This window comes from Misgurnus anguillicaudatus, chromosome 24 (genome assembly GCF_027580225.2).
Source record: "Misgurnus anguillicaudatus chromosome 24, ASM2758022v2, whole genome shotgun sequence".
Classification (NCBI taxonomy): Eukaryota; Metazoa; Chordata; class Actinopteri; order Cypriniformes; family Cobitidae; genus Misgurnus; species Misgurnus anguillicaudatus.
In genome coordinates this window covers 26,138,727-26,154,012 of record NC_073360.2, presented here as the reverse complement: position 1 = coordinate 26,154,012, position 15,286 = coordinate 26,138,727, and the positions used below count along the sequence as shown (strand labels likewise).

At 37.1% G+C, this 15,286-nt stretch overlaps 2 protein-coding genes across 2 annotated transcripts; both read right to left on the bottom strand.

Annotated features, from left to right (window-relative positions):
• Window positions 1-5,160: 5,160 nt before the first annotated feature.
• LOC129438211 (olfactory receptor 1-like) lies at window positions 5,161-6,083 on the bottom strand. The gene has a single exon (XM_073863224.1). The coding sequence runs from the start codon at window positions 6,081-6,083 to the stop codon at window positions 5,181-5,183; it is 903 nt and encodes a 300-aa protein (XP_073719325.1). The 3' UTR covers window positions 5,161-5,180.
• An 8,213-nt stretch (window positions 6,084-14,296) lies between these two features.
• Window positions 14,297-15,232, bottom strand: LOC129438208 (olfactory receptor 52L1-like). The gene has a single exon (XM_055196848.2). It carries the CDS (start codon window positions 15,230-15,232, stop codon window positions 14,297-14,299), a length of 936 nt encoding a protein of 311 aa, XP_055052823.2.
• Between the last annotated feature and the right edge of the window lie 54 nt (window positions 15,233-15,286).

Sequence of the window (15,286 nt, the reverse complement as noted above, 5' to 3'; positions counted from 1 at the left end):
GTGGTAGGAAAAAGCAACCAATAGCATACTACAGTACTAAACTAGACAATGTAGCACAAGGATATCCACCTTGTTATCAGCAAGGTCTGGCAGCAGTATTTCAAACATATGAAAAGGCCTCTTCAATAACTATGGGGTATCCAGTTATCATATATACCCATCACAAAATTGCAGAGTTAATTGAACAGGGAAAATTTGTTTTGACACAAGCCCGTATTTTGGCATATTCGTTACTACTGACACATCCAGATGTAACAATTAAACGGTGTAACACGGTGAATCCTGCAGAGTTGATTCCTTTGGCTTATGAAGGTGAGCCACATGAATGTGTTGCTGACTCGTTAGCATTCACCAGGTTACGACCCGATCTCGAATCTACCCCAATTACTGAAGCAGAAGTCACTTACTTTGTGGATGGATCAAGTTTCAGGAATTCACACTGGTTATGCAGTAGTGAAAAAAGAGGGAGAGGATTTTGTGTCTGTACTGTCCCAACACTGCGCACAGCCGTGCTCAGCTCAATTGGCAGAATTAAAAGCTCTTACAGCAGCATGCAAATTGGCAAAAGGGCAAACAGCAAACATTCTGACAGACTCAGCCTATAGCCATGGCGTCTGTCACCACTATGGGGCAGTATGGAAACAAAGAGGTTTTAAAAGAAGTGATGGCACTCCTATTCAACATGCTGAACAGATAGTTGAATTAATATCAGCTATGATGTTGCCAAAAAGACTGGCCATTATCAAATGTCAAGCTCACAAAAAAGGAAATAGTTATGTCATCAAGGGTAATAATGCAGCAGATTTAGAGGCCAAAAAGGCCTCCGGGTGTCAGGTGGCAATAATAGCTCCAGAAGTTCTTATTGAACCCAACCCAACCATTGATGATATTGCTCGGATTCAACAACAGGCAGGACCATATGAGCAATCTATGTGGCACCGAAGAGGGGCCACAAAAGACTCCCAAAACATTTGGCGGTCGCATGAAGGTCACATTGTTGCACCAACAGCACTGTTAAATGTTCTAATCACAGACGCGCATGGATTTGACCACTGTGCTCGAGCAGAAGTGATTAGAAAAATTAAAGAACAAGGATATTGGTCTCCCTATTTGTATGCAACAGTAGAGGAGTTTTTGTCAACATGTGAAATTTGTGCCAAGTACAATGTCAGAAAAGGAATAACAACAGCAATAGGTCATATTCCTGTACCAGAGGGACCATTTAAACACTTGGTTATGGATTATGTGGATATGATTAAGAGAGTGCAGGGTAAGAAATATTTGCTTGTTGTTATTTGTAGGTTTAGTCGTTGGGTGGAGGCTGTACCGTCGGCTGACGAAGGAGCCGGAACAGTAATCAAATTTCTGACAAGAGAGGTTATTCCTAGATTCGGAATACCATCAGAAATAAGTTCAGATAATGGATCAGCGTTCATTCAAAAAACAGTAAAACAAGTACTACAACATTTAAGAATAAAGCAAAGATTGGGATGTGTTTATCATCCACAATCTCAAGGGATGGTTGAAAAAGCCAATGGAATCATTAAGGCAAAACTCAACAAAATATGTGCTAGTACTAAACTTAACTGGATTGATGCTTTACCTCTTGCACTAATGAGCTATCGCATGCAAACTAACAGAACTACACATCTAACACCGCATGAAATGCTTACAGGTCGACCTATGCCCGCTCCACACTGCAGAGGTCCATATTCTGGGCCTCCATTAGAGCAATTGCAAATGGAATTAAGGTCATACATGAAAAAGCTAACTGCTATCCATAAAGCTATTTTTGTGCAGGAAAGGAGAAAGCAGCCGAGTGAGGAGACGGAGACCACATGTCCAATTGTCCCAGGGGACCAAGTCTATCTGAGGGTTTTCAGGAGGAAATGGAACGAAGCCAGAAGGGAAGGACCATATAAAGTGGTGGCCTCTACCCCAACAGCAGTCCGAGTGGAAGGCAGCAACACGTGGTACCACTTAAACCACTGCACTAAAGCTCATAAAGAAAAAACAGTGACTGGAGAGGACAGCCTTGGAACAACCAGCCAAGAAACTTCTGCTAAAAGCAATGAGGCACAAGATGTGGCATCAGGAAATGACCATGGACAGAACACATCTGACGACATGCCTGATCATCATATGCTTGTGGCCAGTTCATGCTTTAAACAACACCACGACTCCGCCTCCAGTTATTCAGGCCCGGAATCACACCACCCTGCCATTGACTTCAACACCTGTAACTCCAATGCTGAACCACACTTCCCTGTCATCAACTTCACTTTCAACCACACAGCCTTTTAATCTTACAACTTTTAAAGCAACGGAGCGTGCAACCGCACAGACTCTGAACCATACCTCCTTTACATCAACTACGTTTGCAACCACACAGACTCTGAACCATACCTCCTTTACAACAACTACGTTTGCAACCACACAAACTTTGAACTCTACATCCCTTACGTCTACAGCGTTTGCAACCACACAAACTTTGAACTCTACATCCCTTACGTCAACAGCGCTTGCACCCACACAGACTTTGAATCACACATCCCTTATGTCAATGCCATATACAAACACAGAGACTTTGAATAACACATCCCTTAAGTCTTCAACGTTACTACCGTCAACACAAACGCTTAACCATACATACTTGCCATTGATTGTTGAACCCTCAAAAGGACTGAGGAACAATACAATCTCAAATACAACTGAACTAACATGGAGAGGAAAACAACGTAGAGATATTGAGGACGATTACAGTATGTACGGAGAAGATACCCAACTAGACATTTTATGGGAAACGGCAAAAAGTAATCAATGGTATGAATGGGCAACTTTTACAGCAACAGATTTACAAGAAAAAAACTGTTTGTTTTGTGCTAAATCACCTGCAAGTCAAGTAATAATAGTGCCAAATCCATTTGATTTTGAAAAATGTGCTGAGATGAATAGACTCCATTGTAATGTGAAACTGTACAAACCTATTTGTCCAGCAGAATGTTTGGGTTCGCTAAGTAATAGCAGAGAAAGACTTATGTATCGACACAAACGATCATTAGCAGCTAAATGTCGAGGCATCTGTGTATCAAAAATTATGCAAATACAAAATGATCAAATAAAAATCCCACAATGGTACATCATAGATTATAGTAAGGAATATGAGTGCTTTGTAAAAACCACAGGGAATATTAATATGGGTAAATTTAAAGGAAAATGCAAAGTAATTTGGACTTTAGATAAGACAAAAATTCGACACGTCAGTGATACCTTAGATCTCCCACCTATGAGGTCATCAGGAATAAGAAATGGGAAGATAATAATTCCAGAAAAAACCTGTGAAAATCAAACTACAGCATTCCCCGATGTAGACACCTATACTGATCAAACACAAGCAATAGCAGATTTTTTCTGGGTTTGTTTTGGGTTTTATATGTATGCTTAGCTTTAGTTTATATTGGGTTTTATATGTATGCTTAGCTTTAGTTTATATTGGGGAATTTTATATTCACTTGTGTTATTTTTATTTGGTTTGATTTAAATTTACATTTTACTTTATGGTTATCATACATACTTAGTTTTGTTGATTATTTCTGGTTACTTATTTTTTGATTTAACTTTATATTTACTTTATAATTATTATGCATGCTTTACTTAATTTTGTTTATTTCTACTTACTTGGTTTGATTTTACTTTACAGTTATTTGTTCTCTATGCATACTTTATTTTTGTTTTAATTACTTACTATATTATTGCTTTTCATTTGCCAACATTTATATATACGGTATGATTATCATATATTTTGTACCATGTATTTACCCAGTTTTACCACATATGTTCAATATAACTACAACAGCCGCAGACAAGTGCAGAACCAATTGCACACAAACTGTTTATGTAGGACTTAAGTTCTTTTACTTTTACATTCAAAGACAAAATAAGAATGGAAAGATGTTTGCTCTTATTGTCCATAGTTCGAAGTGCAGTGGCATAATTTAGTAATTGGTAATGTATAGTGGTTTTCTTTAACCACGATGTATAGTGATAACTGAGAAACTGAATTATGAAACGGCACTCCGGATTAAAATAAATAAACAGGAAAGTGAGGCTAAATAAGCCTCAGAGCGGGGATTATGATGAAGTTTGTTTTAATCCGAATATAAAGGAATTAAGTATAATCTTACTTTACCATTATGTTTTTCTATATGAATATAACCATAGTTTACTAGTGTGTGTTTACCATTATGTTTTCTATATGAATATAACCATAGACAAAGTGATGCCATATGTTTTCCATATGATACAAACCATATGTTACTGAATATTAGACCATATATGGAGTACATGGGGTGGGGAGGCCACCTTATATATACCACTTGGGGTACAGTAAAACTTTAGTGGATCTTGCAAGATCTCCTCACGGCTTTATTTTGCTGACAATAAAGTCCATCTTTGAAATCAAAACCTAAGATTGAAGATTGTTTCATCTGAAAAAGGGAAACCACAACAGTAATTGTTTTTTATCTTCCAAAAATAGCGTAGGATTTTTTACATCAATCCTAAAATGGGGGTCTTTTTTTCTCAGTTTAGTTTTTCAGTTTACAATTTCTGCCATCTAAATAGGGAATCAGCATGGTGCGAGCGAAACTGGCTTTTAAAAGGGATGAAAACACACCCGTTACTCATTACAAGAATAGGAACAACAAGACTGTGCGCCATGCGCTTTAAACAATGCACTTAGATTAACATAGGGCCCATATAGTTAAATACACTTTAATAATTCTCAGAGCAGAGCAGATTAACTAAAAAGGTCTTTTAAATACAAAAACGATGACATGAAAAGATTCCAATAGCCAATATTAAGATACATTATATAATGATTTTATTAATCATATTAATTTGTATCTCTGATCTGTATTTATCACATATTAATTATCCAATGATATGCTATATTATATTTAAAATAAAACATAAAAATCACATTCATGATAGTGCATATCTGTTAACACTGACAATGAAATACCTGCAATTCTGCATTCTGTATTGATGATAATAATGGGAAACAAGTCCCAGGATTTGAAACAGCACAAAACTTTTATCATATACACTGCTTATACATGCCATTGTCATGCTTATACACAACCTAAAAACGGCCTAAAACTAACTTTTAAAGACTTTTATCAGATGTTTTCGATTTCGTGGCTGTTTAGTCCGTAAACAATTGGATTCAACAGAGGTGACACTAAAAAAATTAGCATCCCCATAATCTTTTGCAGATTTGAATTAATATTGGAGAACCTGTGAGACAGTACATAGAAAAGCATAGTTATTTCATATATGATGAAGATAGCCAGTTGAGCAAGACAGGTGTTGATGGCTTTGCTCTTTGCTTCAGATCTGCTTGAGGCCAAACATGTGAGAAAAATTTTCACATATGAAAATCCTTGAATCGAAATAGTAAAAACCTGCATTAATGCAGTTAACGCTAGGCCAAAAATGTTATTAACTGTGGTATCGCTACAGGTGAGCTTAAGGAGAGAGGGGTTATCACAAAACAAACTTAAAATGTGAGATCTGCATCTAGAATGCATTCCCTGCAAGGAGAACAACACGCCAATGAATGAAAGATTAAGGCCCCACATAAGAGCAATAATTCCCATCACAACCTTCGGTTTCATGATGGCATTGTATCGCAGTGGCATACAAATGGCAATGTAACGATCAAACGCCATGGCAGCCAGGGTGAACAAAACACCGCCAACATACATGTGGAGTAAAAAAGCCTGAAACACACAGAGAGGATAATATGTGTAGTTGGTTTCTGATACAATGTCAGAGAGAACCTTAGGGAACATTGATGTGATACCAAGAAGATCATTCAGGGGAAGACTGAACAGAATAAAATACATCGGCTTGTGGAGACTTTGTTGTAACATAATGAGAAACAACAGAGTCAGGTTGCAAAAAACACTAAACATGTAGATAAAGATGCCAGTGAAAAATATGGGATATTTGGCTCCTGGAGGGATGGAAAGCGGATCCAGGGTCATCTCAAATCTGACTATGATGGATAAATTCTCCATTATGACTCTGTAGTCTGTGGAAATAGAGAAAAATCTTAATTTTCTTTAACTTTAAATTGAAGAATACTCATAAAACAGTAAGCAGAACATTTCAGTAATGTTACTCACCTCATGCAATACAATAGACCACAGTCAACTGAGTAAGCACAGTGAGACACACTTTTCTTATATGAATCTTAATGATGTCACTATACAGCATTAGCGCATGACTGTAATGGATAATTAGCGCTAGTTTTTAAAAAAGGAATAAAAAAAGACGCAAACTCTTTGGGAGGAGATTATTTAAATAATTCACGCAACGCAATTTACTAATGTTTGCACGTGTTTTATGACTGGTATTTGTAAGAAATAATTGACAACAGGCCATTGAATTAGAAGAAAATAATGCACACCCAAGGTCGTGGAGTGCCGTTACATTGCGGGTGTGCATTATTTTCAAATAATTCAAAGGACCAGGGTCAATTATTCCCCTTATACTACGGTCACCACAAACATTGCTCCGGTGCCTATTTTTAAGACATTTAAAAAGTTAGGTGTGCGGCTATCAAAAAATAATGCATACCCACGGAACATTTCTCAACCAATCAGAATACAGCATTCAACAGACCCGTGGTATAAGCACTATTATTTAACACCGAAAACAGCATGTTGTAAATTAAAATGGCTGGAATTATTGCTAAAAAAGAGGCATCACAGAGATCAGAGAAGCGCGTGATACAATGCATAGGATTGTATTAACACATAACAGTTTATTTGGAATGCCAAAGGAACATATTATTTGGTCTTTCTGGTGCTATTGTTACTGTTTAGCATTAGCTAATCGTCTGACTTCAACGGATAAAATCTTGTACGAATTTAACAGATTGTTTTCTTCAATACTTGTGAAATTTGAATAGATGTTTCATTACTCTGCCTTAACTTAATATTGCATTCGTTTATTCGGTTGCCATTGCTACACAGGATCTGTTGTGCAGGCCCACAGTCACAAACTCGACCGTATAACTAAAGGTTATGGCTAAAGCAATTTAACACTGCCGCTCCTGCTTGTTATTGTTAAAAGGTTCCCATGTACTATTGCCCCATACAATCACCAATATACAACGTTTTCAGAGCTCAGACAATAATCGGATGTTATGGCCAGTACCATAAGGTGTATTATCTGACCCCATGTGACCCTGCACCAAAAATATTTGTCATATTTGTCAATTTTTTTAATTGAGATTTATACATCATTTGAAAGCTAAACAAATAAGGTTACCATCGATGTATGGTTTGTTAGGATAGGACAATATTTAGCCTCCATTTAAGCAGGTTTTTTTACATATTCAGTTTGTCAGACCATTTAACCAGCGGTTATGGCCAAAGCAACTTGACAATGCCGCCCATGCTTGCTATTATTAAAAGCTACTTATGTACCCCCAAGGTAGACAATTCGCCACTTAGCCCTGGTTGTAGATTTGCGGTAATGAAGAATGCATCAACATTTACTAGTAGTGTCAATAATTTCTTCGTAATGCAGATCAAATACAAACAAGACGGTTTACTAAAAATAACGACCTAATAGTTTGTTTGTGCAAGCACCTTATTACGACATCAAGGTGCGTGTAAGGGATAAAGTGCCCTCTAGCGGCCAACAGCTTATATAACCTGTGGTTACATTTTAATGTTTTTGCCTTAAACGTAAGATTAGACACATTTCATTTTCTGCATTTGTAGATGTAGAAAGTTTCATAAACATTTATGGTTTAAAAGATATTTTCATCTAACCCCACCCCAAATCAATATAGAAATTGATATATACTGTATAGTGTGTCCATAGAAACACACAACACTATCTGGTTCATCTCTTCACAAAGAATCCCCCTGAACCTTTTGCAAACTTAAAAGATTAAAATGTAAAAGATTATTATTGAGTCTCTTGGACATAAATGAGGACTGATTACGAGATGTTAGCCACTTCGCCTGTAGCTGCACTATTGCCTCTTTTTTTAAATATTTTGTTTTTTAAATACCCCACGGATTTATTGTATATGATGACTTTGTACCTGTGGATATGATGAGATAAGAACCTTTTACAATGACGAACTCGCAGGGAACGAAAGGCTAAGGGCACTAATATAGCAAACCAAACGAGGGGTAAATAATAAACAGGTGCGTGACGCAGGTGTAAGAAATCACGAAGATGAAGAACCCGAGTGACAGACGCGCATGAGCAGAGCTGTAAAACATAAACACAGACAATGAAAACACAGAAACAAAGCAACCAATCAAACCGACGTCCTAACACACTTCATCAGGTAAGTAGCATATATGAAAAAAAAACATATTACATAGACCATATTACCCATAGACGTAAGTCATACATACCACGTAATATTACAATAGGTACCCTGTAGTTATGAAATACTTAGAGAATAATTTTCCATATATTCTTACCCCCTTATTAACCCAAACTTAAAATATTGTTCCCTTATAACTACAAGTACGCAGTGGCGAAGCTACGGGTGGGCCTGGCCGGGCCTGGGCCCGCCCACTTTGAGTTGTGGCCCATCCAATCAGAAGGCCATTTTCCAGACAAATCTGTAAATAATTTAACAAAAATAAATAATAGTACTACGAATAGACGTCTTATCACACTATAATTTCATATATGTAATACAATTATAAATATAATTAAAATATAAAATATAAGTGCACGTTTGCATGTTCTTGCAGTTTCGCAGTTTTCTTTTAACCTATTGGTGCACACACTTGTCAACATGAAACGTTGAATATGATTCGTCAGTCATTGTTAGTTCCGCCTACATGCGATTGAACTGAATTTAAAAATAGCGAGTCGCAAATCAAGTTTAACAGCCTTTCCACGATGACTTCTGCTGTTGTCTGTTTACTTTTGGAGACAGAGACTATACATCACTCATGAAAATATTGGATTACTGAGGACATCTTTTCAAACGTTAAAAAAACTAAACAAGCACTTATTACTTTGATAATGACGTCATGCTGTGTTGAAAGACTGTTCTTCACCACATATTGTACAAAAACATATTCACCTTATTCAGGGCCACCTTAACCTAATGTGAGGCCCCGGGGCTAAGAGGTTTTGTAGGCCCCCCTTCCCCTCGATTTATAGTCTCTTTTTTTAAGTGTAATATCTAGGTAATCTACATCACAAAATGCATTAGTTTCTTTCGAGACATACAACAGTGAGTTTTCCCTCTTTGAGCCAGAAAACACCATAATATTGTTATTAACATATCACTGAGCCCATTTGAGCATAAACACAAGACACTTTATTTAACAACCACACACAGCAACTTGTGGTGATAATAAAACCAAAATGTGTGAAAGTTTATATGTTTATAAGCTTTATGTTTATATAGTTTTTGGAATATAATTTGGAGAAAATTGCCACTCACTAACTAAATGCTCACCACAGTTTTAAAAATATAATAAGTTAAAGTTAGTTTTAAAGTGAAAATGCATTAATGATAACAAAAGATAAGTCTTTATAGACAGAATCTTGTTAAATGCATTAATGATAACAAAAGATTAGTCTTTATAGACAGAATCTTGTTTTTTAATCAGTTATTTATTTTGTAGGCTACTGAAGATATAGTATGCATTGTATTTAGTATTTATGCATACATAAGCATGTAAAACGACCAAGTATGAATATGCACAAGACAGACAGGGAACATACCTGTATATAAGATCTTTAGATAATGAGATTATAATGGTGCTATCAGGGGATGATCATTTGAGATGGTCTTGTCGCTCTTTACTTTCTTAGACTTGCACCTTTACCGTTGCGTCTCTTTCTCGTCTTTCTACCAACAGATGTGTGTACTGTGAGCTGACGTCGCGTCAAACTACATCGCTTCAGCTGCGCACGCGTCACTGATATAAACGCGAGTAAACTTAAACTTTATAACAACTAACAGCATTATGTGCGGGAACTCCATTCTTAATTTAGCGGCACAGTTTCTTGTGCACGGTGGGAGAGACTTCTGCATGCCAGAGACTCAGCTGAACGAGCACAAAGAGCGAATGAGCTAGCACGCGCACGAAAGAGAGAGAGAGACCTGCACCTCACTAGTGCTTATTATGAAATTTCAGAAATTACTCTTTCATTTGTTGGTGGATTATTTCCCGTTTCTCTGTCACACTCAGTTTAACGTGCAGGAATGTCAAGTTGACAACGCGCACTTAATTACATTACGCGGAATTACGTCTGACATTTTATTTCAAGTTAAGTTACAACGGACCAATCAGCAGCCATGTAACGTGCAATTAGAGTGATTGACAGAAAACCCGACAAGTTACAAAACAATATGACATTTTCAGCTCGTCATGAACGCAAACTTGGGAGGCCCTTGAACTTGGGAGGCCCCTGGGCTTCAGCCAAGGTAAGCCCTTATTCCGCCACGCCCCTTTTTAATTCTTCGCTCTTCCACATTTTGTCAACCGACTTCCGCTGCTAATATGGCACAGTGCATTCTGTGGTTAGTTTGGTGGTTAGAAGATTGTTTGTAGTTCACTATAACTTTAGCGAAATGACAAATATCGCTACTGCTGTAAATGTTTTAAATTAGGAGCACGGTTAAAACTTCATACGACGCTCAGATAGTCTTATATTGTCCCATCAATCGTCTCGTGGTTAGTTGTTCTTAAGAAGTTTTCAGATATAGGTGATGAAAACACAATTTTTCAAAAGTCACAATGCTATTTTATTGCTTTAAGTAGCCTAATGTTTTAAAAGTACACATAAACGCAGTAGAATGTACATTGCGTGACCCCAGTAATCTTACCTTAAAAATGCGTGATGCCCAGATCCTGAAGTTAACTTTTTTGACCACCAGCCACTGTGGCAGGTGGAATTACATTTTAGCATATTTCATATTAATGTACTAAGGAACAAAAAATGTAGGCTATATTAAGTACAAAATTAGTACATGAAAATAGAGCACTTTGAGTAGATTATAGAACTGTTCTTAAAGGCTGAGTCCACGATGTTTGAAAAACGCTTTGGAAAAGAAGACGGGCCGACTACCAAAACACACTTATAGCCAATCAAATCAAATCAAATGCCGGGTTGCGTATGTGTGGGGCGGGTCTATCAACAGAAGGTCCAGATTCTATTGGGGTAGGGGCGTGTTTGTTTAGGTGATTTCAAATATCAACATTGGCTTTCAAACATCATGGACTCCACCTTTAACTTTGATCAAAGTACGACTTTATGAGGCAACTTCTTTTTGCCTGAATAGTGAAATTTGGATAGATCTTTTATTACTCTGCCCTAACTCTTTACTTAATATTGCGTTGTGTAAGCAGCCCTACGTTACAGAATGATGTCTCTCTACGAAAAACAATGGCCCGAATATGGTACGGTTGACATTCAGCCATCCTTGCTGTAACTTGTTAAGAAACTCACTTAAACGTATTCTGTGGGCACGGCCTCAAGTTGGAGAGCTCATGAATAGTAATGAGCTCGATCAATTCCACGTCACACTGAGCAGCTTTTCTAATTGACTTGATTTCTCCGCTTATTTCTTTTCCGTGACTAGAGCTGACAAGGTCGTAGAAGTTAATTTTCACATTCACGACACAACACAAACACATATGGACCTACCACATATCAAAAAATACAAGTAAAAACGTTTTTATGTGGAAGGGCACCTTTAAAGGCGATGAGAGCTGAGACTCTCATTGGTGTATTGCATGCTACGCCCAAAACACACCCATTACTCATAACAAAAATAGGAACAACCCTTTTAGGCCGTGCACAAACCATTTTTCCCATCGTTAAATTAGCAAAAGTGCATTCGGACCACTGATCTATATAGGCTCTCCTGATTTTGCCAAGTGGTTGATGTCCTCAGGGCAACATTATGTTGACATTTCAATCCACCAATCAGATTTCAGAAATAGGTTTACAGTTTGTTTTAAGTTTAAGCTCACAACCAGGATTAGCTGTTTCTAGACCAGGGGTAGGCAAGTTCGGTCCTAGAGAGCCGCAGTCCTGCATATTTTAGCCTAAGCACTGATAATCTAACCTGATGTCTAAATCCTAAAGACATTGATTAGCTTGTTCAGGTGTTTTTGATTAGGGTTGAAACTAAACTCTGCAGGACTGCGGCTCTGTAGGACCGAACTTGCCTACACCCGTTCTAGACCATTGTTCTATGTGCAAATGACTGGATTGCACAAAGAACGCTTAACGTAACAGCTTTAGGTGAAGCCAGCGCAGAGTTCGAGCGGCCATCTTTGTACATCCAACCGGCAGATGGGGTCATTGACTTTCATTCAAAATCTGGTTCTAAATTCACCCGCTTTACAGCGTATCAGTCACACAAGATTAATTTTTAGGATATGTGTACGTAAATTAATTGTTAATTCTGGTGTTATGTTTATGTTTTAATCGGGCAGGATAATGGATTTATAAAAAAACATTAAGGTGAGTCTGCTGCATTCTGTTAATGACACGGGTAAAAATAAAGTTTTTTGACATTAAGCTGCACGGTCAGCGTTATATCTCTAAATAAGTTAGGTAACTTGTAAAGATAACATAATTACAAAACCAGCAAATTATTGCATGCACATACGGTAAAAAGCAGGATTTATTATTTAGATTTCAGAATGAGCACGTTTGTAAATATGCTGCGGTCTGTCGGTCTGTCTGCTGATCTGATACTGTAATGTAGATGAATGTATAATAACTGATTTAAAAGCTAAATGTAGAACTTTCAGTAAATAACTATGTACATGGTTAGGATGTTTGCGTTGTAATAATGTACATGGTAACTTCAGATATAAAAACGAAGACAAGTAAAGTGATGTTTAAAATCTGATAATGTCCATTGATTTAATATAATGTTTGGGTATACCAACATGGCGGCACGTTGGCTTCACAATTGTGAAATCATGCGCAATCCATTAATTTATATGTGATTTGGACACACCTGTTTAGACTGTGCGCTTTAAAAATGCACTTAGATCATTAAAATACTGCCCAAAGATACACTTTAATAATTCCCTCAGAGAGCAGATTGTAAGGTTTTGTCATATACCTTTCTGTATTTTGTGTATTTTTGTTATTTGTACTTGTATTTTGATTCTCTGCTCTGTTCGGACTTTTATTTTGAAACTCATCATGCCATGTCACGCTTCACACTTCCTGTTTGTTTTTGTATATAAGTCACTTCCTGTTCACCAGTTCTCTGCTGATTAATGCTTAGCCCAACCTACCCGTTTCCCTGTACTTTGTTTCTGTATTCTGTTATCTGTATTCTGCCTGTTTATCTGCCTGTGTTTGACCCGTGCCTGTATATTTGGATTTTGAGTGAACTCTGCCTGCCTTGACCTTGTGCCTGATTTGGATTACCCTTTATGGATATGTTTGCTGGCCCTTTTTGGGATTTTTCAAATAAACACCTTTTGCAAATGGATTCACTTTCTTTATCGCTTTCTTCAAAGCACCACCCGCTACACAGATTAACAAAAAAGTGTTTTTAAACACAAAAATAGGGTATGAAAAATTCCAGTAGTCAATATTAGGATAAATGATTTAATGTTTTTATATATCATATTAATTTGTATCTATGATCTGGATTTATCACTCATTTTGGTAACACTTTATTTCGATAGTCCACTTTAGACATTTTACTAATTATAAGTAACTTTGCAACTACTTATCAACTAACAATCTTTAGCAGACTGTCTGCTTAATATCTACTAACACTTTATTGCGATGATATCTCAACAGACATTCAACTGTCTATAAGTATCTTTGAAGGTGCGTGTCAACTTATTCCACTAACCCAAACCTCTTCCCTAACCTCAACCCTTACAGTCTACCAATACACTAATGACAGTTAGTTGACGTATAGATGCAAATTATTGAAAGTTAGTTGACATGTAGTTGCAAAGCTATTTACAGTTAGCAAAATGTCCAAAGTGGACCATCAAAACAAAGTGTAACCCTCATTTATTGTCAAATGATATATTATATTCAAAATAAAAACATAAAAATCACTTTCATGATACTGTAGTTAACACTGACAATTGAATACCTGCCATTCTGCATTGGTGATAATAATAGGAAACCAGTCCCAGGATTTGAAACAGCACAAAACTTTTATCAGTGCATATACACTGCTTATACATGCCATTGTCATGCTTATACACAACCTAAAAACTGCCTAAAATTAACTTTACACTGAGATTCTCCTTTTAAAGACTTTTATCAGATGTTTTCGTATTTCGTGGCTGTTTAGTCCGTAAACCACTGGATTCAACAGAGGTGGCGCTAAAAAAATGAACATCCCCATAATCTTTTGCAGATTTGAATTAATATTGGAGAACCTGTGGGACAGTACATAGAAAATCATAACTATTTCATATGTGATGAAGATGGCCAGTTGAGCAAGACAGGTGTTGATGGCTTTGCTCTTTGCTTCAGATCTGCTTGAGGCCAAACATGTGAGCAAAATTTTCACATATGAAAATCCTTGAATCGAAATAGTAAAAACCTGCATTAATGCAGTTAACCATAGGCCATAAATGTTATTAACTGTGGTATCGCTACAGGTGAGCTTAAGGAGAGAGGGTTTATCACAAAACAAACTTACAATGTGAGACCTGCATCTAGAATGCATTCCCTGCAACGAGAACAACACGCCAATGAATAAAAGATCAAGACCCCACACAAGAGCAATAATTCCCATCACAACTTTCGGTGTCATGATGGCATTGTAGCGCAGTGGCATACAAATGGCAACGTAACGATCAAACGCCATGGCAGCCAGGATGAACAAGATGCAGTTCCCATACATGTGGAGTAAGAAAGCCTGAAACACACAGAGAGGATAATACGTGTAGTTGGTTTCTGTTACAATGTCAAAGAGAACCTTAGGGAACATTAATGTGATTCCAACAAGATCATTCAGGGGAAGACTGAACAGAATAAAATATATTGGCTTGTGGAGACTTTGTTGTAACATAATGAGAAGCAACAGAGTCAGGTTGCAAAAAACACTAAACATGTAGATAAAGATGCCAATGAAAAATATGGGATATTTGGCTCCTGGAGGGATGTAAAGCGGATCCAGGGTCAGCTCAAATCTGACGATGATGGTTAAGTTATCCATTATGACTCTGTAGTCTGTGGAAATAGAGAATATTTTCTTTAACTTAAAATTGAA